The 26,718-nt window shown below is 38.9% G+C and overlaps 1 protein-coding gene across 1 annotated transcript in view; it reads left to right on the forward strand.

Moving 5' to 3' along the window:
* ME1 (malic enzyme 1) overlaps nucleotides 1-26,718 on the forward strand; it is a 154,595-nt gene that overhangs the window by 125,035 nt on the left and 2,842 nt on the right. The window contains exons 8-12 of the mRNA XM_059467795.1: nucleotides 3,347-3,444; nucleotides 5,224-5,337; nucleotides 17,848-17,953; nucleotides 20,752-20,894; nucleotides 22,932-23,105. Coding sequence (XP_059323778.1) covers nucleotides 3,347-3,444; nucleotides 5,224-5,337; nucleotides 17,848-17,953; nucleotides 20,752-20,894; nucleotides 22,932-23,105 — 635 coding nt within the window. The remainder of the gene's footprint in view (nucleotides 1-3,346; nucleotides 3,445-5,223; nucleotides 5,338-17,847; nucleotides 17,954-20,751; nucleotides 20,895-22,931; nucleotides 23,106-26,718) is intronic.

The following is a 26,718-nucleotide window of genomic DNA, read 5'->3' on the forward strand; positions in this document are numbered from 1 at the left end:
CCTATGCAAATATTCAATGCACAATGTATTGACATTCAGTGCAGGATTTTATTTATGTTTCACGTATCTTCTATTTCTCCTTAAAGCAGAAGATCATGTAGTGACAAATTTTGTAAAAATGTCCCAGCTGGTAATACTTAATGACAGTCCATTTTTCTGGCTAACAAGCTTAGCAACAGTACATCAGCCGTGAAGAGAAGTGGTATCCCAGCATTCCCATTAGTTATAAACCTCTGGTGTTTCATTTTGACTCTGTCACCACAAAGCAGCTTGAAGAGCAGCTTTCATGGCTCTCTGAGAACTCCTCTGATGGGGGCAGGGTGCTGTGATGACCACAACCTCAAGAAAAACAGGGATCTTATAGTTCTCCAGCTCAGCTTTCCTTTTCAGGAGACCAGATTGATGGTCCTAGGAACAGGCTGTGTTATGTAGGCTCCCTCCTCCTCCCCTGCAAGCCCAGCTGTGTAAAATAAAATAGGAGAAAGAATTTGGCATCCAACGAGACCATGGGATTTTTTTCTTGCTGGTTATGAGGATTGTTTGGTAGAATACCAAGGGAAACTGAGAGCACACTCTGACTTCTCTTTTTTTGCCGTTTTTGGTCTTTGCCAGCTTGGCACTTGCCTGAGGAAGACTAATTTCATCTGGGAAAGAAACAAGCTAGTTCTGGGAGACTGTGAGGTGGAAGTGTCTCACTGTCTGATGGTTATTGTTCCCAAAGCCATGCTTCAGAGGAACCATTTTAAAGATTTTTTATTTAGAAGTCAGGGACAGAACAAGTCATAAAAATGACTAAAGAAGTAAAAAATGCCATATTTTTATGGTCAAATCATTAAGTGGGCTGAGAACAAGGTGTTCTGTATTTCTGATGATTGAAGTAAAAAAAAAGCACGTAACAAACATAATTCTGAAGACACATGTTTTTTAACTGTTTTAGTGGATTTACTTCAAAAAGTGACTTTCTAACTTTAAAATGTGCTCTTAAATTTTATCAAGCATTACCTTTTAGCTTTGAAAAAGTAACCGTTCTTGAAACTTAGATGATCCTACCTACAAACCGTAGATTCAAACCCAGCCTTCAACACCCAAATGATGTCCTTGAAGGAAAGTACAATACAAAGAAGCCAGTACCAGGCTTCTTACTACTTCTGTTCTTTTAGGTCCTGTAGTTTTAGCTACATATATTTGACAATCAATGGTCTGTGTGCCTTAAGTATGAATGCCTGTTTTGAGCATCTCACAGAGTTTAATGTGGGGATTACTGCCATCTCAGCTTTAAAATTCACCTTGTTAATGAGAAAATAGACTTGTGAATAGCAAATTTAGAGGAGCTGCTTATTGAGAGCAACTGTCCATTATGCAGATTCAGGGCCAAGTGCTTTTGTCAGGCTGATCATAGCCATTTCACACTTTTTATGAAGGAAGAATCAGTAGCAATATGAATTCTCCCCTCAACTGTGTGACGTGTAGGCAATTGCAGATAGGGCAGTGGTGATCAGGAACAGACTTGTAGGAGCCAGCAGATCCCCTTCTTGCAAGTTCTTGCAGGCTTCTCAAAATAATTCATGGCCTTGTCTTTGATTTCCTTGAGTCAGTCAGTGACAGCTGCTGCCCAGAAAGGGAAGAATTCACTTCTTATTCCTGGAACTGGACATTGCAGGGCCTGTGTTCATCTCCCTCTGGTCCAGCTCTCTCTGAATCAGATAGGCATTATAAATCTTCAAAGACTGTTGAAACCCATGTTTTGACTTTCAGTACCTAATTGTTAGCATCTGGACAGCTTTTTCAGTCCTAGAGAAATCAGTGCTGTCTGCAATTGCTTCTTCAGAATCTCCTCTAAATCCAGAACTTTGCTGGAGGTATTATCTACCTCACTACTATATTCCTGTCCACTCTATTCCTGTCCATGGGATCCAAGTTCCTTGCAGGAATAGAGTCTGATTTTTTTTTTTTTTTGTAGGCTCACCTTATGCTTTAGTGATGATAATAATTTGTGAAAAATACAAGCTTGTTGCATGAAGTCACAAACACTTGAAAGAAGGTCTTCCCCTTCCAGTAGGCTTTGTTGGGGAGAAGGAGTCACCTTCAGTCTTTTGGTCAGAAGAGCCAGATGTGAGCTCCTGGTGACCAAACATCACTTCCTTGAGCACGACAGAGGCTGACAGCTGGACTCAGCAGTGCTGACAGTTCACCTGCAGTGCAGTGTATCAATTTGGGTGCAGCGATTCAAGTTAAGAAAATTTAACTTTCTGAAAGAATGGGAGAATTGGTATTGTTCCAGATAAGCAAAGCTGATTGGAACACCATCAGTCTTCAAATATAATAAATTACTTTTTGCAAAGTAACAGGCTTTCCAGTAGTAGATAAGAGGCTAAAAAGAAATAGAAGAAGAAAAGAAATGTTTAGATATGAAATTTTCAACCTAGAGTACAGTTAAGCACTGGAATAGCTTGCTGAGCTCTTTCAAATAAGAGTATTTGAAAGAAGACCTTAAGCACAAGTTAGACAAAGATATGTCAGCAATCACAGAGGTTAGATTTACTCTGCCACTGTGAACAAATTTGAGTCAGATGCCTGGTTGAATTCTTTTCTTGCTCTACTTTTTATTAATAGCTGTTTCTCACAATGAGGACCAAAATTTCTCCATTCAAAGACAGACAGGTATCTTTTTTCCTGGGGTTCTGATTTATAGGAAAAAGACCTCCCTAGGCTAAATCATTAAACTAAATGTTAGCCTTTTTCCCTGTGTGGCATTATTCAAAGATTTGAAAGGTGCCTCCAAATGTTTTAGAAGATACTAAACTGAAACTCCTGTCACAGTGGGTTCAAGTCTTAAATAAGCTGGCCTAATTCTTACAGGTGGTTTAGCTTCTATGTAAATGTTCAGTTTGATATTCTACTCTGACAACCTCCCCATGAGAAATGAAGTTTTATTTTAACCTTATATTTTACTGTACTTGAAAGTATATCTATTTGAAGAATGAAACCTAATTTTCAGTATCTGGATTTCTTAAAAATATTTCTCTCTGGATTCTTGCACCCTTCGTTCAAAAAAAGGTCATAACTAGAATATCTTACAAGAGTTTGAATGGCCTAGCCATTATACCCATCCATAGTATCAGTCTATTTTATTTAATGTTACTCTGGTGATATTCTCACTTGCATTTAACTTTTGTAAGAGTGGAGTAAAACAAACTCTTAACTCCAGTCAACTGTTTGTTACTACTCTCAGTATTTGTGTCTTTTAGCCAAAAGATGCTGTGGCATTACTTAAAATGTAAAGTTTTGTAATTCTTTTAAGAATAACCAGATATATTCTTTTTTTTCTTTTCTTTTTTTATTTCAGGAACTGCATCTGTTGCTGTTGCAGGTCTTCTTGCAGCTCTGCGTATCACCAAGAACAAATTGTCAGATCACACAGTGTTGTTCCAGGGAGCTGGAGAGGTAGGTGTTTTTATACATTGGGGAAATTGTTCTATGATGAGTTTTATTAATATTTACTGAGTTTACATGTGTCCTATAAACAAGACAATTAAATGAATAGAATAATTACTAACACCTGCTAAAAGTTGGTTTTTAGTTCAAATGTAAACTCACAGAAAAAGCTCTGATCATCTGGTGAAGCCTCGTCTTTTTCGTAAGACATTTTTTGGAGATCTGCTCTCTTTTTAGAACTTCAAGTTTTAGCTCTTCCACTGTAAATTATTGAACTGCTCTTGATATAACCAAGCAAAACATTTTTTGACAGATGAGGAAATACAGCGGAGAAAGTAAATTTAACATATTTATCCAAGTCAGCATTATTTAGTAAGAAGTGCCCTTTTGGTTTTTTTTGCATTGAATATAGTTTTTCAGTATTCTGCATATTAAGGTCATCCATTTCTGAGGATCTTTATGCAGACTATTTTGTTATACTAATTTTTGAGTATTAATTTCTACGCTGCTGACACACAAGTGCAGGCTGTACTTATCTACAGTATGGCTTGTCATCTTTTGTATGAAGCCTACAACCCCATGCTGGCTTCTTTAATTTCATTAAATATTTGGTGCTGTGTCTGCAGTTTTCAAAGTGGCTTGTATCCATATCTGTCATGTCATCACCTTACTGCATCAAGACTATCCATCTTTCTAGAGTTCCTTCCCCTGGTTTTCTTCCATGTTAAGCAAGCAGATGAATTAATGGTCTGATGTTTATTTTTTTGTCAATAGTTTTAGTGTGGCTGTTGCTGCCAAGAGGTAATGGTAGCTATCACCCCTGCTGCAGGAGCTGTTTCTTAATAAAACTAACTATTTCTTAGCAAAACAAGGAAAATCTCACTTGGTTCTCAGTGAAAATCAGTGATAAAGAACAAGAAACACTACCCAAAAAATACATGTATGGGTCTGTAATCAGAAATATTGGCCAGTTTGTTGGCTTGTTTTGATGCCTGGTTTTCAATCTGTACCTGTATGGCATTTAATCTGTTGGATGAAATATTATAAAATCCAGTAAGAATGAAAAAAGTTTTGGCAAAAGATTGATACATGAGTTTTTCTTTCCCCTTCTTTGACTGGGAGCACAGCCAAGTCTAGAGTTACAAAACACATGAATAGTAGGTAAAAGGAGACTTACCTTTCTGATGGACATCTTAGAAAAAGATAAGAGCAAAATCTCTTGTGTTTTACTTTCTGGCATGCAGACTGTTATTTCCTTTAGTTTAAATTACAAAAATTTCAAAGAACAAAAAATATATCTTGTATTCTGAGATGAATATAGACTGATAGAATGGTTTGGATTGGAAGGGAGCTTAAAGATCATCTAGTTTGACCCCTACTGTCATGGGCAGGGAACCTTCCACTAGACCAGATTGTTGTCCAACCTGGCACACTTCCAGGGCTGGAACTGTCATTATGTGGAACAAATGTTAGTTCTAGCATTTTCTAGTTTCCAGCCTCAACATTTATTGTGCTCTCCACACTCTAAGAGCCATATGAAGATTCATCTATGCTATGATTTATCTATATTATTTAAGATTTATCTATGCTCTTCTTCTGTGTTATGGTTTTTAATTACCAAATAGTAGCTACAGTGCATTAGGTTTATTTTATGAAAAAATAATTATTCCATATTATTGTTTATTAAAATTAGAAAAGGTATCTAAAATAGTAGGTAAATGAAACATGTGAGCTGGGGATTTCTTTCATTTCTTGTTTTGGACTTTACTTTTCTTCTTTTTCCTTCAGGCTGCATTGGGGATAGCAAACCTCATTCTTATGGCAATGGAAAAAGAAGGGCTATCCAAAGATGCAGCTATCAAAAGAATTTGGTTGGTTGACTCGAAGGGATTAGTTGTAAAGGTAAACAATTTTGTCATTACTTTAAATATCACGACACTTACTTGCATTCTGTAGATAAAGACAAGGACATATTCTTTGTGAAAGCAACTGCAAAAATATCTCTCTTGGGATAGTGAGTTGTTTTTCTTTTCTTAAGTTTATTAGATTAATGACAGACTGGCCAGTGGGATGATTATGCTTGGAGTTCCTGTTCTGTTTCTATTAGAGATGAGCACATAATGAAGAAAATTTTTCAGCAGTTCATTAAAAAATGTGTAAGAAAAGAAATGTCCAACTCCAGGGTTTAATATTTCCCATCTAAATGCGACTACTATTTGTTAGCACAGTCTTGGACAAAGATGTATAGGCACATTACTAGGATAGCAGGCAAGTCATCCTTCTGCAAGAACTGAGATGCATTGCAACAAAAAGCTGCTCTGTCCAGTGATACAGCTCATGTTGCAGATGTTGTGGTCTGCAGTGCTATCAACACTGGTCAGAATTTGAAGCTGCTGAGAGACTTCATCAGTCACCCTTACCTCATTCCTTCCATGTGCCAAAATAAAGAAACATATGAATTCCATGTGCCAGAATAAAGAAACTGGTGTGTTTTAAAAGGTGGTTATGTATTTAATAGTTTGTGAACTACTTAAATGAAATAGATGAGAGGCTAGTTGCCTTTGCTTTTTCACCTTGCTGGTTGGTTTGAAGTATTTGTGGTCATCCTTGTTGGTACCACATTTCACAGTGTTCTTTGGCTGTCTGACATTAAAGGTCTTTTGTGGTTCACACAGCTGTGCATCAGGAGGATGCATTCTGCAGGCAGTGTCTGCTGGCTTATTGAACAGCATCACAGCACCTTTAACTCATAGTGTTAAAGGGAAAATAGTGCAATCATAGACATCAAGATGGGCAAATAATACCAAGGTCATCTTGGTCATCCCTTGCCAGAAGGCACAAAGGTAGCCTGATCAGGTACAGAGGAATGCAGGTAGCTAGGACACAGATTTTTTTTCCTCTGGTGCTTTTTTTGTTTGTTTAATGTGTATTTTTAATCCTTTTGGTTTTCATCTAATAATTTTGAAGTGATTTTATCTCCAAACATAAATGACTGAAGGCTTGTGTATTATCTGTGGCTGCAGAAACCTTGAGGTTGCCTAAGAGTAATTGGTTGCACCATTTCTTTCACCATAGAAACTGGGCATATCAAATTATACTATTGAATTAAAATCACCTCCTGGTGATTGAGGAAACAAACAGGGGCAGAAGTGTAGGAGGTTTACAGCCCTGAAGCAGTAAAAGAGGCCTCTGCTGCGTGTCCATCCAGCCAAGGAGGCTAACCAGCCTTTCTACTTTCTTCTTGCTCCCTGTTTCTTGTCCCAGTCTCTTCACACCTCTCACTGCTAATTTTCCAGTCAGCTGAGAATCTGGGCTGTTGCTCTTGGTAAGCAGAGACTCATTCCTTTCATAGGTTCTAAATTTTTAGTGACTCGGTGACTGCATTCTTTCCTCACCACCTTTGAGCTTCTGCACTCTCAAGCAGTGCCAAAACCAATCAGCGTTTCACACAGCCTCGATGTTCCTTTCCTCTGCTTATTCTTCTTGGTGGAGCTTTCATTAGGGTTTTGTCCAAAAAGCAATCCACTGAATTTCATGTCCTGCCTGGAGTGTATTTGTGAACTGTTTGTGATCGCCAGACATAGCAGCTGTCTGAGGTAGATTAGGGCTGAATTTGTGGCCAGATGTTGATGCAAGCAGCAGGAACCGATGGTGCATATTTCAGGTCATTGCTTGTGTTCCTGGAAGACCTGGCAGCACCAGTTTTCCCATCTGGCTGTCCTGAGGGGCTGGAGAATGGGTGGGGGCTTGCTGCTGTGTTGTGTTTGAGGGACATCTGTCAGTGCAAGGCCTGGGCTGACATAAGGAAACATGTCGTTGGTATAGGGCTCTGCAAGTCCTCTCTTGGCTTTCTTCTGCAGCAAAATGTTCCCCCACTGAAAAGTTTTAAAAAAAATGGGCAAAATACCCTCCCTGCAAAGAAAGAAAATACAATGTAAGCCTCAAGAGGCTTGAGATTTAACTGCTGGGAAGCTATATATACAGTGAGTAAATAATTAAACTATTCCGGGTACCTTTTTCTGGCCTGATAGAGAATGCTGTGATTTAGGTCCACTTAGAAAATTAATTTTGGCTTTAGCTGATTGCAGAAAAATGCTACAAGGCTTCTTGAAGAACTTTCCAAACTTGTAGAAAAAAGATAGGAGAAATAAAGTGAGGAAGATTTATGAGAACAAAATCAGAACTCTATTATTATAAACCCTTTCATTATTGCAAAGGTAAGAATTACCAAAATCAGAGCCTAGATCACCAGTTAATCAAATTTTGTATAAACTATGCTGACACATATTTCTTACTATTAAAGACATGTATCAATGGAAACCTGATAAGAGTCCCTTAAAATTTGCCTCACTAAAACCTGCTTGATCAAAAGAATTCTATATGAAGCAGGGAGGCCTTTTAAGTACTAGAAATATTCTGATCAGTTGCTTTAGCAGTATAAGAAATAACAGAATTGCTGAAGACTCAGCAGTTACTTTGTCCAACTAAACTAATTTTTACATCATTTATATTCTATGCTGGCCTTTGATCATTAATTTTGCAATGTGTTATTACAGATTTAAATATTGTTTCTCCTTTCATCTACTTTCTGTAGAATTTCAACCAGTTATAAGAAAAATAACCTGGGAACTGTTGTTGACCTGGCTGCAGTTTCCACCTTTTGCTTCTTTCCTCACCCTCAAAAGCTGCCACGAAGGCACTTATCAGGCTTTTGTTGCTGAATTTTTCCTTTGTGGCTTTTTAATTTTAGTTCAAGTGCAGCTGTGTTTTCATTCTCCTGTTAATTTTATTTTCCCCCCATGGGAACCATCTGTTTTCATTAAACCAAGCCTGATGACCAACTTTTCTGCTATGCTGTGGTAAAAGAGCTGGTGATAGAGCTGTGTTTGTTATACTGTCCATAGTTGTGTTCTGTAATTCCTCCTAGAGAATTTACAGTGTTGTAGATACCAGTTGGGGGTTGTTGTTTGGTCTTTTAAAGTTTGTTCAGAATGCATTCACTTTTTGAAGCTGTTTTTGAAAGGTGAGTGAGGAAGTTTTGCACATCACATACTTAAAATTGTGTGATTTTTTCAAATTCACTGTCTTAAGTATCCCAGTGCATTCAAATGGAAATTTTAATGCTTAATTAAGAGACACTTTAAAGTTGGTTTTGCACTCTTGTGTACTTGAAGATTATACATAATCAGTTGGGACTCATCTTTAGTTCTGAATTTCTAAATTATCACACAATCACAGTCTGTCTGATGAATATATATTTACCTATATAAAGTGGGTAATGTCTCCCACACTCCATTCCCCTATTCTCAGAGTTCTCTTATTTTTCTTTCTGTTAATTCCACAGGTTACATAAATATGTGATGTGTGGTGAACATATTTTGGGTCTCCTTTAAAGCTGCCACAGTGTCATGTGTAACTGTATTAGTAGCCAAGTCTTAGTCCATGACAGTAAATTCTTTTGTGTCAACTGGTTGAGGAAAGGCAGAATATGAGAATGTTGGGATATTCATGAGGTTCACCATTGTCTGAGCATTTCAGTAATGTGTGCAAAGGCTTTTTATTGCTTTTTGCTTTGTTTTCTAAGGCAGTACCAAGAACAGGGTAGGGTGATAGGCAAGAGGGTTCTTGGAACTTCCTAGGAATATGATACAGTTAATAAGGCATTTTTAATATTTAAATGGACTTAGTAGAAACTTCCCCCCACCCTCTGCCAAGGATGGCTGCTCCTGTGCTGAGGATGGGCAGGGAGTGTTCCTGGGCTGCCAAACATGCTTCTCTTGCAGTGAAGTTTTTCTATAATTTGCAAGGCATTTTTGTACACCACATACTCTCTAGTGCACAAAAGTTGTTCCTTTGCAGAGGGATGAATGTCATCCTTAATTTTAAAGAGTAAGTCACCATGGAGAAATGTTTCTTTGGACAGTTTTGCACTCTATTCTTTCTAGTTCAGCACAGTAATATTTGTGCCTAGTTGAATGATTTGTATTCTAAATATCCATTGGATGTGTGATCTTAAACCTTACATGACAAGCACAAGAATATTCACTGAAGTCTGATGGCTGAAGGCCTCAGAATATTGATCTTCTATATCAGAGGAAGACTGAAACAGATCCCAAAAATTTAACAATTTCTATGGTCCTGATTAATTATAATAGAGGTAACCAAGTAAACTGGTAGATAATCACATAAAAGGATTTAATTTTGCATCCTCTTTCCCCCATTTCATTATTCCTGGCAATTTTATTTGCAAAAGATTCTCACAACCAATTAACTGGCATTGGATATGACCCTGATTAAAGTTCATGGTTTGGTCAAAGCTGGGTACATACATGGTTCAGTCTTTGCTTAGAGAATGATGGAAGAGAAAGGGAGACATTTGGAATAATACCAGAATTTCAGTGCCAGACTCATATAACAAGTGAAAGAATTTTCAGAGCTCCCAATGAAATATCATAACATTGAACTGAATCCCATCCAGACTGTCTGTTACTGATTTAAAAAAAAAAAATTATCAGTAATCATTCTTTTAAAAAGTTTCAATTTCAATAGTAGATGAATTTGATAATGTTTTTAACTTTTATAAACCACTGTCTGCCAGTTCTGCTAGCTTTTAATTATTTCTAGCTTTCTTTTTATCAACAGTCAATTATTCTGACACTTCTGTTCTTGATAAGTTCTTTTATGGCTGACTGCAACTGGCTGGGACTCTTTCAGCCAAAAAAAATCATTTACATTTTAGCAAAGATGCAATGCCTTGAGTATCTCCAAGGAGCCACAATCACTCAAAGCAGTTTCTGCCTTATTTTATTCATGTACCATCCCAGCAAAGCAATCCTTGTTTGCTTCATCAGTTTTTCTGATGCCTGGGGAATTAATCTGTGCACTTAAATCTCGCATTCGTCATGTTCTATATCAAGTACAAGTTTTGCAAAAAGGAAACATTAATTTCTCTCTGAATGCTCGTGGCATTACTGCTGCTCAGTGAGTAATATATGAAAACAAGTGAGGACAAGGCAAAAGGGTGATTGGTGGGGTGTTTCTCTAAAAGAGACACCACCAAAGCCCGTTGCCCTTGTTTGCACGTAACTCTTTGACTCCGTGTGCATTAGATGTACTGGTGAGATGAGGACCTAATTTTAGCAGTTTATTATTTCTTTTGCTCATGCTCTGTTACTGAAAAAAATTGTTGATTTGCTCCATTTTCTGCTGTTCTGTGGATTTGTGATTTGCTCTGGTTCTCTGATCTTATCTTCTTGAAATAATTGTCCTTATAAATTTTCTCCTGCCTGTTAACCAATTAACCATGTGTGCTTACTTACATGGAAAGGGTACTTTATAAATTTTATAGGACTAAAACAGCCCTACTTTTCTAACAATGAGTTTTAACATCAACACCAGAATTGTATTTCTTAACCATAATTGTATGTTTTACTGCCAACTGTTGTGACATTGTCTCCTCAAAATCTTGTGTCTTTTTCACACAATTGGCAACAAACTGTTTATTAGTTGTGTGCCCAAGTTGCCTGGTTTAGTTTTAATGTATTTTCTTCACCTTTAGGTGTTAGAGGATGGGCCTGACCAGGAGGCACTGTCACTTTATAGAATCTCAGTATGGGGTTTTGGGAGGACTTGCATGTCTCTAGTTTTTGGTTCCTAAATGAGGTGGCACAGGGTGCCTGTCACCTGCAGGTCCTTGGACTTCAATCAACCCCTGCCCAGTGAGTCAATATCCATGCCTCCACCCTTTTTATTTTGCATTTTTTGACTTGTACCTGCTGCTGTCCTGCAGTTCTGGCTGTGGCAGCCTGGCCTGTCCCCTCTCAGCTCACTCTCTGTGCCCCTCCTGTGCCATCCCTTTCATGATTCTGGGGCCTCCCCATGGCGGTCTCTCTGCCTGGAGTTCTCAACAGCCTTTAGACCAGGGATTTACTTGTGATGAAACAGATAAAAAAGCCACATAGAAACCATCTCCCAAAAGGGAGGTGCTTTACTACCTTTTCCTATGACTCCTAACTACATTTTTTGTTCACAATTGCTTTTTTGTTTGTTTGTATTTAAACTCTGCAGCAGGGAATTCACAGGAAAAATGCAAGTGAAACCAAAACATTTAAAACATTTGGAGTTGGAAATACTCAAGTTACTAATGGACTGCTTTGCTTCCTGGTCTACAGTTCTCATGTCTTTTGTGGTTCTCATGTCTTCAGTATTTAAGAACCTCAAATTATTTTATGAATTTATCTGTGTACTGATCTCCGAAGTCTTGTTTAAATAAGCCACAGTTGACACAGTGAAACGGAGGCAAGTGTTTATATAAATAGATTTGTGCTGCCCTGGTTGTGAGACGGGCCGAGAGCCAGCAGTGCCTCGAATGTGGGACGGCGCAGTCGTCAGAGGGCTCTGCTCTGCTCCTTCACAGCTGCCTCCCAGCTGATGGTGAGAGCAGCTCTGGGCAGCTTGCAGCCCTGCCCAGCACTGATGGCAGGGGCAGCTCTGGGCAGCTTGCAGCCCTGCCTCTCTGGCCTGGCTGGCACAGAGCTGCTCTGCTCCGCAGCCCCGGCTCCTGCGGCAGAACCAGCTCTGACAGGCCGTGCCATTAGGCTGCACATTGGTGGCATTTGTGAGATTTGCCTCCCATTTTCTAATTTCCCATATAGATGTCTGCCGTGAAGTCTGGCCTCCTGTTTTTACAGCTGTTTTCTATGAAAATTCTCAGGGTTTTATTGATGGGTCATTTTTGTTTGTTATCTGAGCCTCAATTTGGCTATAGTGTGATGATAAGAGTAACTTTCTGTGAAAACTGTGATGTACATTTGCTTGAAACCTGATCCCTGTTGATCAGAACCTTAAAGTAAAAACTTCAGAACCCTCCTGAAACTGCTCCCTATGAACTGTTTTCATTTCAAATCAAAAATACAAACAATTTCTTCATAGAACTATTCACTACTGAGTCCTGTTACTTCCTTTTGCTCCTTAAATTGAAAGGTCCTGGTGTTCATGTGACTGTGTTTTGTAATAATAAAGTACAGTACCAACCACTCTGACCCATTAAGAAGTAGAGATATTTTAGGATTGCCAACATCTTTCATACATAATGCCACAATCAGAGAATACTGCCATTGTTTCTTTATCTCTGTACTTCATCTGCTGCTTTAACACAGTCCACCTTTGTAATTCATTTGCTAATAAAGAATTTAGTTCATATTACTTTCCGTCTCAGATACCACAGTAACTTTTAATATCTGTTTTCAGGCTGCTTTGTTCTCTTTTGTTCAAATCCAAAATAACCCAAAGGTTTCTTGGCACAGAATGATACTCTGATAGAAGCAATAGTTTTCCCCTAAAAAGTAATTTCTGTAATTTTTGTGTTTTTGGACTTAAGAATTATTAATCTTTATGAGTGTTATTAATATTCTCAACCTTCAGTATACTACTATATTGTGTAGTTGATTCAGGCAGTCTGATTATCCATTAAAGATACTATGATTTTCTTCATGGTATATTAGTTTTTAGTAGTTTTTTTTGTTGGCTGTTTTTATTTTCTGTTTTGGTTTTTTTTTTTTCCAATTCAAGCAAACTTATTAAAATGCTCCCAGAAAATTACTTACTCTATAAGATAAGGAAAAATATAAGATTATATAGCATTTTAAATTATAAGGAAATAATTTTGGTGCTTTTTTTATTTCTTGGGATGATGAATACATTTGGAAAATAAAAGCAAGAAGAATATATAACCTCTTTTTCTCACTTTGCCTTCCGCTTTCTATTGAAAGCGTTTGTGAGTTTGTGTCCTCCCCTCTAAATAGCTGCACAGGTATCACATTAAATCTCTTGGCTCATCTGTGGATTTCAGTGTGAAAGACTTTCTGTTTGCATTTGGGTAGTGTCCCTTGATGCAGGAGTGAGGCATGTATCTTTATGTACATCTACATATGCCATACATTATAGAAAATATAATGCACCTTAAGGCAGCTGATGCCTGGCCTGGAGGAGTCTTTGTTCAGCTATTCAAACAACAGTGCAAAAACATCCTTTGGTAGCAGCTCCTGGAAAAAAATCTGTCCAAAAATCTCTCCCTGTGTGGTGAGCATTGAGGTGCTTCAGTGAAACAGTGAGACTGTACAGAGGTTTGGTGTACTGCAAAGGTCTCTAAACTGCTGGTTTTTCTGAGCCCTTTTCATTGACTGAATGAATTGTTAATGATGCTGAAAGAGCAAGACAGTGTACTTAGAAGACATATCTGAATGTGACTGAAGATGCTGTTTCTACTTAAAAGACTCAGAGCTTCATACACAGAACCCTCAGAGCCCATTCAAACTCTTCAAAATATTGTGTATATTACATTTTTTCTTTTTACTATTAGGAGAAGAAAGGAAATACCAGTAAGCTCTGTGCCATGTTAGTGTTTAAGGATTATGGAGATGCAGGTAGACCAGAGCAATTTCTGATTTATGCTGCTTTGTGTTGATCCTTTACTGCTCATTTCCCAGCTGCCACACTTCAAAAGCTGGCTAAGCCAGGGCTGGAAATGGACATGTCAGAAGACGTGCTCTGTGCTTCTGGAAGATGTTTTAGTCAGAGCAGCTCAGCACTGACAGGTCCAGCCACTTCACACCACTCCACTGTCAGGAAGGAGACAAGACAGCAAACCACACAAATCCAGAATTGAGACATCTGCATTTTGGCTCCATCCTCTTCTTTCTGCTGGCTGACAAAAGCTCTGTGATTTCTTATTCCAGCTATAGGCATTCAGGGATGAATGTCTGGAAGCTTGTACCAAATGGATTGGCAGCCCCTTATTTTAAGGAAGATACACACAACTGAATTGTTTATTCCTTCTTGCTTGTCCTGTTGGCAGGGCACAAAGGAAAGCTAGTCATGGTCCTGCTGCTGCCTTTCTGCTTGGTGGAGAGCGGAACTTAAGAATTAATCACTTTGTGGAGAAAAAAATACTGTCTCGAGGACTGGCCTCTAAACTATTGAAGTTATGTAATCAACTAGCTGGTCTTGATATCTTGGATGTAGAGCTTAGGGAAGTGTTATGTAGCTCCTTTGGGATCACTGAATTAACAGTGAAGATACATTTCTGACACCTCTCCTATGAGGAAAGGCTGAGACAATTGGGATTGTTCAGCCTGGAGGACAGAAGGCCCCAGGAGACTTTATGTCCTTCCAGTACCTAAAGGGGCCTGTAAGAAAGCTGGAAAGGGACTTACAAGGGCAGGGACTGATAGGACAAGAGATTTCATCTTTAAATTGAAAGAGGGTCAATTCATATTAGAAATTATGAATAAATTTTTTTATAGTGAAGGTGGTGACACACTGGAACAGGTTGCCCAGAGAAATTGTGGATTCCCCATGCCTGGAAGTGTTCAAGGCTGGGTTGGATGGGGCTTTGAGCAACCTGGACTAGCAGAAGGTGTCTGTGCCTACAGCAGGCTGGGTGGAAGGAGATGATCTTTAAGGTCTTTTCCAACCCAAACCATTCTATGAGTCTCATTTATTTTAAAATATGGATACTAAAAAAACCAAAAAACAACCCAACCATATAATTTCTTTTATAAGCATTTTCCAAGCAAAAATGTCTATGCACATAGCTGTTGTTATTTTTGCTAAGCCACATAATTTAATATTTCATTCTTAGTTAATATGCTGAAAAAATATTTACTTGGAGACATGATCTATGCTGACTAATGGGATCAAACTAATTCAGACCAAAGCTGAATAAATAAGTAAATTTAAAATTGTTTGGGTTTTTACTTGCATTGAGTTTTTTGCTTGTTTGTTTGAGTATATTTTTTTTAGAATAGTAGAGTATCATGTATGAAATTAAGAGCAGATAGAAATTAGGGTAAGGCAATCTGACCTGAGCTGACCCATCTGTCTAGCACTAGTCTCTCTACCTAGCAGCCTGAAAAACATTGCAGTGGGTCACATCCTTACTGTTTGAGCACTCCTTTGTAGCCAATTAAATGAGAGCTCATTGTCAATGTCAGGACTTTGAATCCCTGGTGTTTCATCAGTAAGTGTTTTAACACCTACTCAAAAGCCAGTCAGGTGTAAAACTGTATAAAAAAGAAAGTCTGCTTCATGAAGGATTTCGGTTGTTTGTTTTGACTGAAATTGAAAATGAAAGAATAGCAAGATTTGTATCCGCTAAGGTGTCAGCCGGATCTCTTGGCTGACAGAAAAAATCTGTTACCTTCTGCAGAAAAAATCAAGGTGACCTTTCCTGAGCAATCTGTCCAGATTTGCAGATCCTGGAGGATCTGCATCCTGCCACTGCCTGAAGAGTGAGCTGGTCACAGCCCTTGGAGGTGATGGTTTTTTCTTGGTAGCCCAAGGCAGTCTCCTAGAAGTTGTGTTTTAAGGTCAGATGCAAAACTGGCCTCCTCAGCAGCAACAGGATGAACCATTAAGGAACCATCTCCAGAAGCAGCCTAGGACTGGATGGTGGCCTAGGGCACTCACTCCTGGCTCCCCAGCAAATCTGCCACCAAGCATTTAAATTCCAACCAATCAGCAGATTAGAACGAGAAGTGGCTTTTATTAAAGTATTTTGAGTTAATCCTAGCAACAAGCTCTTGGTCTGGAAGTCATAAACGTTGGGGTTTCTTCTTTGCTGACTAAAATGAAAGCTTCTTATTTTTCCCTTGAAAAAGTTAAGGAAAATTCCTGCTTTAAAATGGGATGTGTCTAAAGTGTGTGTGCAGACTGTGGGGACATCTGCTGGGATGCTGGGAAATGGCAGGATGCAAAATGCATACCGTGGTGGAATGATTCAGGCATGAACATGCCAAAAATGATTAATACTGCAGCATTCCCTCAGGGCTGACAATTCCACATTTTATCCACAAAGGAAATCAAGTGCCCCTATCTCAGTATTTCTGTGCTGATCACTCTAGGAGAACACTTAAGACCTGCGTAAGCCCATCCAGACATCAAAATGTGTAGAGAAAAGAGAGATCTCTGGAAATGCCCTGTAATCATGGGTGAGCCAAAAGGAGCTGGCACGCTGTGGGGCAGAGCAGCTCAGTCAGCCCTGACCACATGCCAGCTCCCTGTGGCCCCCTTGGGATGGAAGCACTTTCCCCTGCAGATGGAAATGAGAAACAGCCTCTCCTTCTGCCCAGCAGCTCTGGCCGTGCTGAGCCAGGACCAGCAGAGGAGCTTTGGGGATGGGTCTGGCACGGCCACATGCTGCCACACTGCAGAATTGTGGTCTGAAATGAAGCATCAGCTTTCTCAGTTTTGTTAGAAAAGCTAACTGGGGCTTATGTCTTAATGGTGTATGCAGGCCGAAATTGAACCGAAATTTTCAAATTTATAGATTTTGGTGGAATCGTGGAATGAATTCTGTTCCAGTACTTCCATTTAGCCTTAATAATCTTGCTGAGATTAAGGAAACTTTCATTTTACCAGTTGTAAAAGGTGTGGCTGGGGAGATGATACATATCTGTTCTGGTTATTTGGTCAAAATTATATTCAGCATTCAATTTTCCTCATGTACTTCCGTGTTTATTCTGCATCTTTCTGTCTGAAATTGAAAGATGTTTGAAGGGCTGGAACCATCTTGTAGACTTGTGTTTGAAAAGTGCCTTTGCAGTGATATTTTCTGCAGGTTTGAGACAAAAACAAGGGGCAGCAGTGTGCTCATTTCAAACTTTTCTGCTGACATTTTCAGATGTCTGTGTACAGACAAAGCTCTGCCTATTTAGACAACTAACAGCATTTTCACAAACTCTGGCCCATTCTCATCCTGCACTCCACATTACACTGATTCAAACCCACTTTGCATCCCAAGTCACTGTCAGTGATGTTCTAAAGCCCTTTCTCCTGCATCTGTCATATTCTGTTTGGAAACCTTTTTGGGCATGGGTGGGTGGAAGTTTCCAGTAGAGATCAGGGCAAAAGTTTTTTCACAGCTGAGTCAATTTTACTGATGCAGAAACGGTGCACCAGACATCTGGTTGGAATTATTTTTATATTCCATCCTTAATAATGAATGAATTAAATATGAAAAATGTGAAGAAAAATGTAGGCTCCACTATAGTCTAAATACTCACACCATATAGTCTTCATACTTTCGGGCAAGAGCAAAGCTAAAGAAGCTAGGAGAAACTATTTTTATTTTGCTAAGTTACAAATCTCGTATAATTGCTCAATTAGATGTTAATACTGTGGTATTCTACAGCTATTTTGGATTTAAAGTACAATTACTGAATTTATTGACTGCTTAGACAAGCAGTTTAGTCCTAAATTATTCTAAGCATATTAGCTGTACACGGTGCAACTTCATTTGATATAATAGATGCAAAAATAGAAATGAAAATAGAATGTGTAAAAGCAGATATATAAACAAGATATGAGGTTCCATTAAACTTAAATTTATTTTTCTTGTTGTTCTGTATTCAGGGCCGTGCCTCATTAACACATGAGAAACAGCGTTTTGCCCACGAACATCGTGAAATGAAAAATCTAGAAGATATTGTTAAAGATATAAAACCGTCCGTGCTAATAGGTAATTTCTTTGACTTTAAGGCAATGACCTTATTCTTTGTTGAAAAAAAAAATGGGGATGTGGCTTTGTCTGAAGAGAAGATCAAGTTCCTCTGAACAGTTTACCTTTGTGTGTTTTCAGAAAACACTGGGTGCATAATGGACTCTATTAAGCAACTGAACAAATAGTAACTATCCAAGCATGTAACACTGCTTTCATTCTGAGCCATCCATTTTACAGGGGAATCTGACTGGGTTTAAACATCTGATGGAGGACCTTACCACCTTCCTAAATTATTTCTTGTGTAATGTGGAAGGTGTAATACAAATAACCTCCAACTTATAATGAGAAAACTGAGCTAAGCTCATGTAAGGCTACGCAAATACAAGGGTGCTGTATCTGAGTCTTCTTTTTGCTCACATTTAGGTCCTTAGCCAGCAGTCCTTTTTGCAGACCAAAATGTAGATTTTACAAGAGCTTTTCTTTTGTAAAAGCTGAAGGACTGTGATCTCAATAATGAATTGTTCAGCTCTCTCTATTGTATTTCAGTGACAGTTTCAGGAGTGAACTGCAAGTACTCTTGGGTTTTTTTTAAATATGTAAGACTTGAAGATTAATCTATCTGGCTACTAAACTTATTCATCAGATAAAAGCAAACTGAAATGCCACAGTGATAACTGTCCTACATTTTAAGAGCTACCTTTTTGACTATGCCTACACCACATGGTCCTTGTTCAGTAAAATCTGCTTTTACCAGTGGTCATCAGTGAGGTAAATGAATTCTTTTCCTGTGCTACATGAAGATATGACTGGAAGAGGAGACCAAGTGGTCCAGAGAATTTACTTAGTATACTGCAAGGCTGAAAAAGCTAGAGGGACGGAAGAGTAGAATGAATGAATATTTATGCAGATAAAGGTGTGTGGATGCTTAGGGAAGATTTGCTGCCATGAAATATGGGTTTTACTGTGTGTAATTTTTATGTATAAAGCTATGTGACTCTCCCTCAAGGTCATTTTCTCTTATCAGTTCTGTATAATGAAGTCTCTTCCATCAGAAACAGCAGTAGAACCTAATATTGGGGATTTTTGGTTTGAGTGACTAGACATTCAGTATGTTCCCTGGAGTACCAGGAGTCATGGGGAAATACATTGATAGCCCTCCTCCCACTGTTTTACTTAGCTCTGTCTGAGCAAATCCTTATACACATTTCATTGCCTGCAATGGCTCAAGGAAAAGCCTTAAGTTAGATAGACCCAGTTTAAGAAACTGCAATTTAAAAAAATAGCCATAAGCATTTTGTTTTACCTTAAATCTGAAGATAGTTGTCATTCATGCAGCTGGTTGTCCAGAAGCAGTTTTAGCAGACATTAAACACTTGGCAGCTGAAGATTTAGCCAGAAACTGAGATGTATAACAGGCTCTTATGCAACTGATCATCAAACACAGAGTGGCTCAGCTGGTCTGTCAGAGCTTTTGCATCTGAGCATCCCTGTCCGTTCATAGAAGGTCAAGTACAGAGAGCTAAGAATTGCAAAAAATAATAGTATGTAACAGATGATACCATGCTCCATGTAGAATCAGTCAGAAAATACTCTGAGATGCCTTAAAGAAATGTTTGTCCTGAAGCAGAATCTTAGAGCCAGCTCTGTGCAGTGAGGGCCCCTTTCATCTCCCCCCAAGGACCTGATGTTCTCCTCAGGCAAATCCCAAGCTGTCCTTTCAGACTGGGCATGTCAAGATGCTCATTGGAGCATCAGTGATGAGATGTTACAGTACTGACCTGAGAAAGGCTCAAGTTCAGGCTTTCCTCTCCCAGCCTGGGTTTTAATCCATTTCCACTCCCCAGGAGAGGGAAAACAAGCTGTTTTCCCTGATTTTGAAACTCAGATGCTGTGTGGAGTGCAGAATGGGGTGTCAGACACTGGGGTCTGTGAGGACAAAGGAGGCTACCTTCTCTCCAAGCCAGGTGAGAGAGGCCTCCAGTAAAATAAAGTATTTTTACTCCAAGATCTGTTTATCTGTTTATTTTCACTGAAGGTGTGGATATCCTTGAATTCCCAGCTCTTGTAGATTATTCAGAAATATGGGAGTCCTTGGCATCTCAAAAACATCCCACACCCCCCTCTTTGTTTGTGAATTGTCTGAGGTCCAGGATCTAAGTTCTGGCTGCAAGTCTGCAGTGCAGCAGAGTGCAACCTAAGTTAGATGATTTCATCCTGCCAGAGTGGCATTCAGTTCCTATGAATAGCATTTAGAAGTGTGGACAGTACAGGGAATAGAAAAGCATCTACAGTGCAATGAAAAGGGATGTATTAAAGAAATTGTTGCTGTCAGGGAACACCTAGACTCAAAACTATTATTTGTCAGCTCAGCTCAGATGTAGAAGGCAGAGACTTTACTCATCATGTCAGAAAAATCTGAAATCTGACACTGGATTTGGGAGAAACTCTGCAGTCTGTTGCACAGAACTTTAGGGCCCAGAGCTGCATCTGTCTAGTCCATACTGGACCTAGCTGCAAGTTAGGTGATAACATTTTATCTTACACAGAGGACCTGAGAAAAGGGAAAGGAGAAATTCACCAGATCATGCAGGGGAAAATAGGTTGTGGCTTATGCTAGGGACAGTGCTGAAGTTTCACTATTGCAAAGTCTTTTATACAAAACTTTATTCCAACTACATGTTAGGAAAAAGGCTGAACTCCATTTTAAAGAGGGAGAAAGAGAGAAAGGAGCTTTGTTCTTTTACAAGTGACATGCTTGTCTTACCTTGAACTAATTTAATTTGTCTACTTGTTATACGTGTATTTTTCTTCTTTAGGAGTTGCTGCAATTGGTGGTGCTTTTACTCCACAAATTCTTAAGGATATGGCTGCTCTAAACAAACATCCTATAATTTTTGCTCTCAGCAATCCCACCAGCAAAGCAGAATGTACTGCTGAGCAGTGCTACAAATACACAGAGGTAAGCAAAGATTAACATCTTTCCAGTATAAGTCATGAAAAGTCTGAAATTAAATTTTAAAAGGGAGGAGGACAGAGGCTGGAGCAGCAGGTACTAATCATGTCTCTGTACATAGATAAAATGAGTTAAATAATTTAAAAGATTTTTCAGATTTTATCAAGACAATTTCATTGAGTTCACTGCATGCTTGCACTCTTATAAAAACATTTCATAGCTTTTATTGGTGTAGGCAACACTCATAATCTTTTATAACCAAAGCATCAGTCACCATCAATCACTAAAGCATTATGAACTGTACCATTTTGTGTAATATATACACACAGTGGCATGCTTTTCATTTGAGATTTCATAAATACTCTTTTGGGTAAGAAAATATTTCAATGCATGAAACAGAATCTTTAAAATCATTCTGTATTAAGAACTGGGGTAATTGATTCTTCTTACAAAGTTTTCTGTTACATAAATGTAGGTAAAAATTAAGAGAACTGTACTCACTTATTTATCATAGAAGTACTGATAAACACATTATCCTGTAATTCAGCCTAGAATTTAAAATGTATCTGTGTTTCATAGTGGGTGTATTTAGATTTCTTTTCAGATACAGGGCATTTTGAATGACAGTTTCTCAGTGTTTAAAGGACAAATTTAGCATGTCCATTCTCTACAGCACGGATGTAATTACAGCACAGTGCAGGAGCCAGGGAAGCAATCTACATGAAGGGTTGGTTGTAGTGGGTAACCACAAGTGCAAAAGACACTCTGAAGTATTTGATTTGTCACCAAAACATACAATAAGCAGGCCAAGATTATAGAGCATGACACCAAACAAAACAGAATATTCTTCTGAAGAGCTGAATAGCAGCAGTGGCCTATTTTAAAATGCACTATAGTGCATTTCAGTTTCCAGTTCTCTAAAACAGAGATATTTCTGATACAAAGTGCCTCTGAAGTATTTAACAGTGATATTTATCACTTTAGCAGTGCTAGCATAAATAAAGGCTGGCTTTTCTTCTCCACCTAAATTCAGTGCTTAAAATTGAGGGTGCTCCCTGCCCAGAGAGCAGGAGCCAGGGGCCTTTGGGCTGCAGGCACCAGCCCTGTGCAGTGCCACTCCCACATGAACTGCACCCTAAACTGAGTTAGAGCAGATCTCATGTCCTCAGGACAAGTGTTATGGTGTAACCTGTCCCCATATAGCTGAATTCCCTTAATTCCCTCAAGCAGGCTGGCTCTTCCCTACTGCCTGCCTGCACCAGTCTGGGCATGACACCTGGGCTCTGCCAGCCACAGTCCTGCCTGGCATTACCCAGAAACCTGCTGGGAAACATGCTAATGCTTTATCAGTAGCAGGGGCCTGAGTTGGTGCCTTCACCCTGCTCAGTATGTTACAAAGAGGGGCCCCCCCAAGGTTCTGGCAGAGGAGGTTCCACACTGACTTGTGCTGTTGCTCTATGGGATGATGTTCCTGGGACAGGACCTGCACCTTGGTCATTCTGTTGAGCTGTGGAGTGGGTTCAAGGGCCTGAAGAGGGGGATTGGGAAGAAAAGAGAGTTCTGCCTGCCCACAGCTCCTCAGAAATCACCCCATACAAAAGCACAACATTTAGTTGCCTTAGTATCATTTTTGGGTGCTTTGTTATTGGGAAAAAAAGTCCAGTAGCATCACCTGTTGCTACCATAGCAGTATTGCCCACTTAGGGTTTTACAGCTCTGTACTTCCCATGGAGCTTCTTCTGGCATGGATGCACAAAGTGAATAATGACTGCTGGCTTCAGTTTCCCTCCTTGTAAATGGTACAGATCGGGTTAGAGAGCCACAGAGAATCACCAGTGATCTCCAGGGTCTGTGTCCTGATGTTCTTGAGACATATTCAGGCAAACAGCTTTAACACCCTCTCAGAATAGATGCTAAATAGATTCAGCCCAGCTTTCACATTATTTAAATGAATATTTATTGATGGATATTTAAAAAGATGTGAGAAATATTTCAACAGCAATCTCTCAATTAATGTGCTTTCTTTTTCTTCTTACAATTTAGGGACGTGGGATTTTTGCCAGTGGAAGTCCTTTTGATCCTGTCACTCTTCCAAGTGGAAAAACTCTCTATCCTGGACAGGGTAACAATTCCTATGTGTTCCCAGGAGTTGCCCTTGGTGTTATTTCATGTGGAATGAGACATATTGATGAGAATGTATTCCTCACGACTGCTGAGGTACTGTATTCAAGATTATTTAAATTCCTTAATTTAGTGACTTAGTATTAATGAGCAATTAAACAGAAAGAGCTAAACTTTATAATGGGCAAAATACTGCTTTCTGTGTAAGGCCTTTATTTTATAAATTGTATTTGGACAAGTCATTTTAAAAAGTTAACACTTGGCTTAGGGACACCTGACATAAACTGAACCTTCTGTTGCGAAGGAAAAAAAAAGAAAGATTTCAGTACAGTGTTACTGCAGGTAAATGCACATGTGTACAGTTTGCATGCACAGGCACATAGGTTTGATTGTAGATTGAAAGGAATTATTATTATTATTATTATTATTATTATTATTATTATTGATGTTAGTAGCTTTGGGGTGACTCATGTGAGTCTTTTGCTTACAAAATTGCTTGAATTTGAATTATGAAACAATTAAAAATAAAAGGGAAAAAAAGCTGCACCAATTAGCAGATATGTGAATGCATTACTCAGCTCCTGCAGCTTCTCTAAGGAATATTTCATTCCAGATTCATGCTCCTTCTGTGCTCTTCTTGGTTTAAAGGGAAGAAAGTGGTCCTTGGCTCTCACTCAAGGGCAGCTGTTGGGCAGTGTGATCCTATGGCAGTATGTCATACAGAGCTTTATTAAGGGATGGGCACTTGCATGCTGTCCTTGTTGGACTTTCAGAGGTTTTTTAAGGTGCATGCTGTGGCATCTTCAAAGGGGTTTGCTAAAAGCCTGTCCTCTGTAAGAAAGACATTCACAATTTCCATCTTTAAAATTAGTAAAAATCCCAGCCTGTCTCCACTGGCTTTAACCATCATAAAAGGGCAATGATCCATCTCCTAAGCCTTTGGATAATTATATCTTCCCTTAAAATCCTCCCCTGTAATTTCAGTTGGATATGGTGATCCTCACTTCCTGGTCTAAACTGCTGTGTCAGAGTTGTCCAACTTCATTGTAGAGGTTGCTTCCTTTTGGTATGTGTGAAATGGTTCCTGTATGGTGAGAGCTAATGACAAAAGGTGGCACATGTGTGGATTGAACTGTGTTTCCTGTGACAGTCTTGAAGTCAGAAAAAAAATGAGTTCTGAACAAAGAAATGTAACAGTCAGGGAAGTTAAATAGTAGCAGAAATTGTGAGGAAGCTTTTAAATTCTCACTTGATGTAGTCATTCTTTCCTGACTCTTTGGCGCAGGTTTTGCTATACAGTTGCCTTCCCCGTGTATAATCTTTAGAAAAGTTTGACATATAAAAATGTGGGTTTTGTCTTGCATAGAAAGTTCTGCTGGTGGCAGGATCCCTGAGTAGCTGCTCCCTTGCTGCTCCCAGCTCAGGGCTTTCACATCTGGTCTCCCCCTCCATGTGAGGGGCTGGGGGCCTGGCTGAGCTGAGCTGAACTGAGCTGATGGGTGCCACAGGGGTCTGCCAGAAGAGGTGTCAGGGCTGTGAAAGCCCTTAGCTGAATAATCACACTGCAAAGCAAAAGGAAAAGTGCTGGTTTTGGTTTATGTTCTTGGCTTTTATATTGGAAGGATAAAATCAGAACAGTTTCATGGGGGTTTTAGAATAGTGCTTGCTATTCCTCATTTGAAATTGAAGCATCCCAAATGCTGCAAAATTTAGAGAACCAAACCCATGCATTTTGGGTAGAGGGACCTTCTTAGATTGCCAAGGTAGCTTACCTGAAAAAAAGAAATGATAAAAAGGAAGCAGCCCAAGCTGCATGCCTGCACCTCCTGCTTCTTGCTTTGCCATTTCTCCAATTAAATCTGATTGAAGTCACAAATAAGTATCTGTTGTAACTAGAACAGATTTTGATTTCAATGTTCTTTTCTTCCTGCCAAGTAAAATAGAGTGCAACTTTGACTTTGGATGATAAATCTAAGGTACTGTAAGCTGTAATACCTCTTGACTGTGGGCAGTTGTTCTGTGATGGCAAGGGATATTGCCTATTCTTTTAAGTCCTACCAAACACAACAAAAGAGGCAGAGAATTATGAACTAATGAAATAGTCCTGCATGTGTGACCTGCACTTTAGTTCAGAAATAATCCTACAAAATCTTTTCATTATGGAGAATATGTCCTCCAACAACCAAGATGCCCCCACTTGCTTTATGCCATTTTGTCTTGGTTGCATTTACTTTAGATTCTGCAATAAGGCTTTGTTAATTTTTCTATTAAAAACTTGAATTAATTAATATTTAAAACATGAAAATAGCCATGCTGGGTGGTACCTAGGACCCAAACAGCTTTATATTTTCCTGTGAAAGCAATCACTAGCAGAAGCTGAGGAAAAGAGGATAAATGAGAGAAATACAGAGTGATCCTTCTGCTGAAATGGCTTCTCAGATTCTGACAACATTTACTGAATGGCCTTCCCGTGCTGGATGTTTTGTCCCTGTATGGATTTTTCCTTCATAAATGAACCTAGTGGCTTTTTAAACATGTTTATACATTTTAATATCTTTTGTCAATTAGTGTCACACTTTAATTATGAATCCTGTGGAAAAAGAAACTCAGGATTTTCTGCTCTTTGATGATTTGGTTTCCCTACAGCACCATAAGAAATATTCTCCTTCAGTTGTCTTTTGCATTTCCTTTCAGACTTCTCTTTTTCTCCCAAGTCTATTTTTTTTTTGTTTCCTTTATAAAAAAAAAAAATTATCATCTTTTTATTTTCTATACCCCCTCATGATTCTACCCCATTTTTGTTTGAAGTATGTGGAGAAAAAACACACCTTGCTCAAATTGGTGTTACATTCTGGATTTACACATTGGCACAATTATGTTTTCTGTGGCACCTCTTATTTTCTCAGTAATCCCACATGTAGATTCATCTCTTTTTTTTCCCTACCACTGATCTGATGTTCTCAAGGAGTGTTTTTCAAGCAGCACATGAAGAGGGTGTTGTTCTCTTTGGAAATGCTTGGGTTTGTGTTTTTGCATAGTTTTCAGTGCTGTTACAGGACTGTGTCTGAAGGAACAGCATGGCATCTGTACAGTTGACCTTGCTACCTCTCCACTTTGAGCACTGCCCAAATATTTTGTGGCTTGCCTTCTATCAAAAGCAGAATCAATCACAAAAGAGAAGTACTCCACTCCTGAACCTTTAATTTTCAGTGATGCATTGCAGTAAGAGCAACTTGCTGTTGATTTCTTCAGCTTTCATCTTTGCTGCAGAGCCCTCTTATGCTGTTAACATCAGAGACCTCATGTTGTGAGTGCCTCCTTATATTCAGATGCACATCAAAGGGCTCTGTATAATTTTGAAATAACCTGGTCGCTGTTATGAAGAGCAGTAACTCGATTTTACATTCTCTTAGCTCCCCCTAGAGGGTTTTTCTCTGCTTTATTTCTCAAGATCAGGTTTAAATGTAAACAAATACTTTTTCTTCCCTTGTTATATTCAAGAGCCTATTGCTTTTGTCAGCATTTTAACTCCAAATGGAAGAACTTAGAACAGCTACAAACATTCTAGTTAGACTGCACAAGAGAACACTGAGTTCTTTTGAACCTGGAGTTACTTTAGTTCAAACTTTTTACCTATTTCTGCTGGAAGAGATGCATCCAGTTCTGATGCAGTCCTAGATGTTTACAAGCATATGTACAGGGTCCTATT

Source organism: Ammospiza nelsoni, chromosome 3 (genome assembly GCF_027579445.1).
Source record: "Ammospiza nelsoni isolate bAmmNel1 chromosome 3, bAmmNel1.pri, whole genome shotgun sequence".
Classification (NCBI taxonomy): domain Eukaryota; kingdom Metazoa; phylum Chordata; class Aves; order Passeriformes; family Passerellidae; genus Ammospiza; species Ammospiza nelsoni.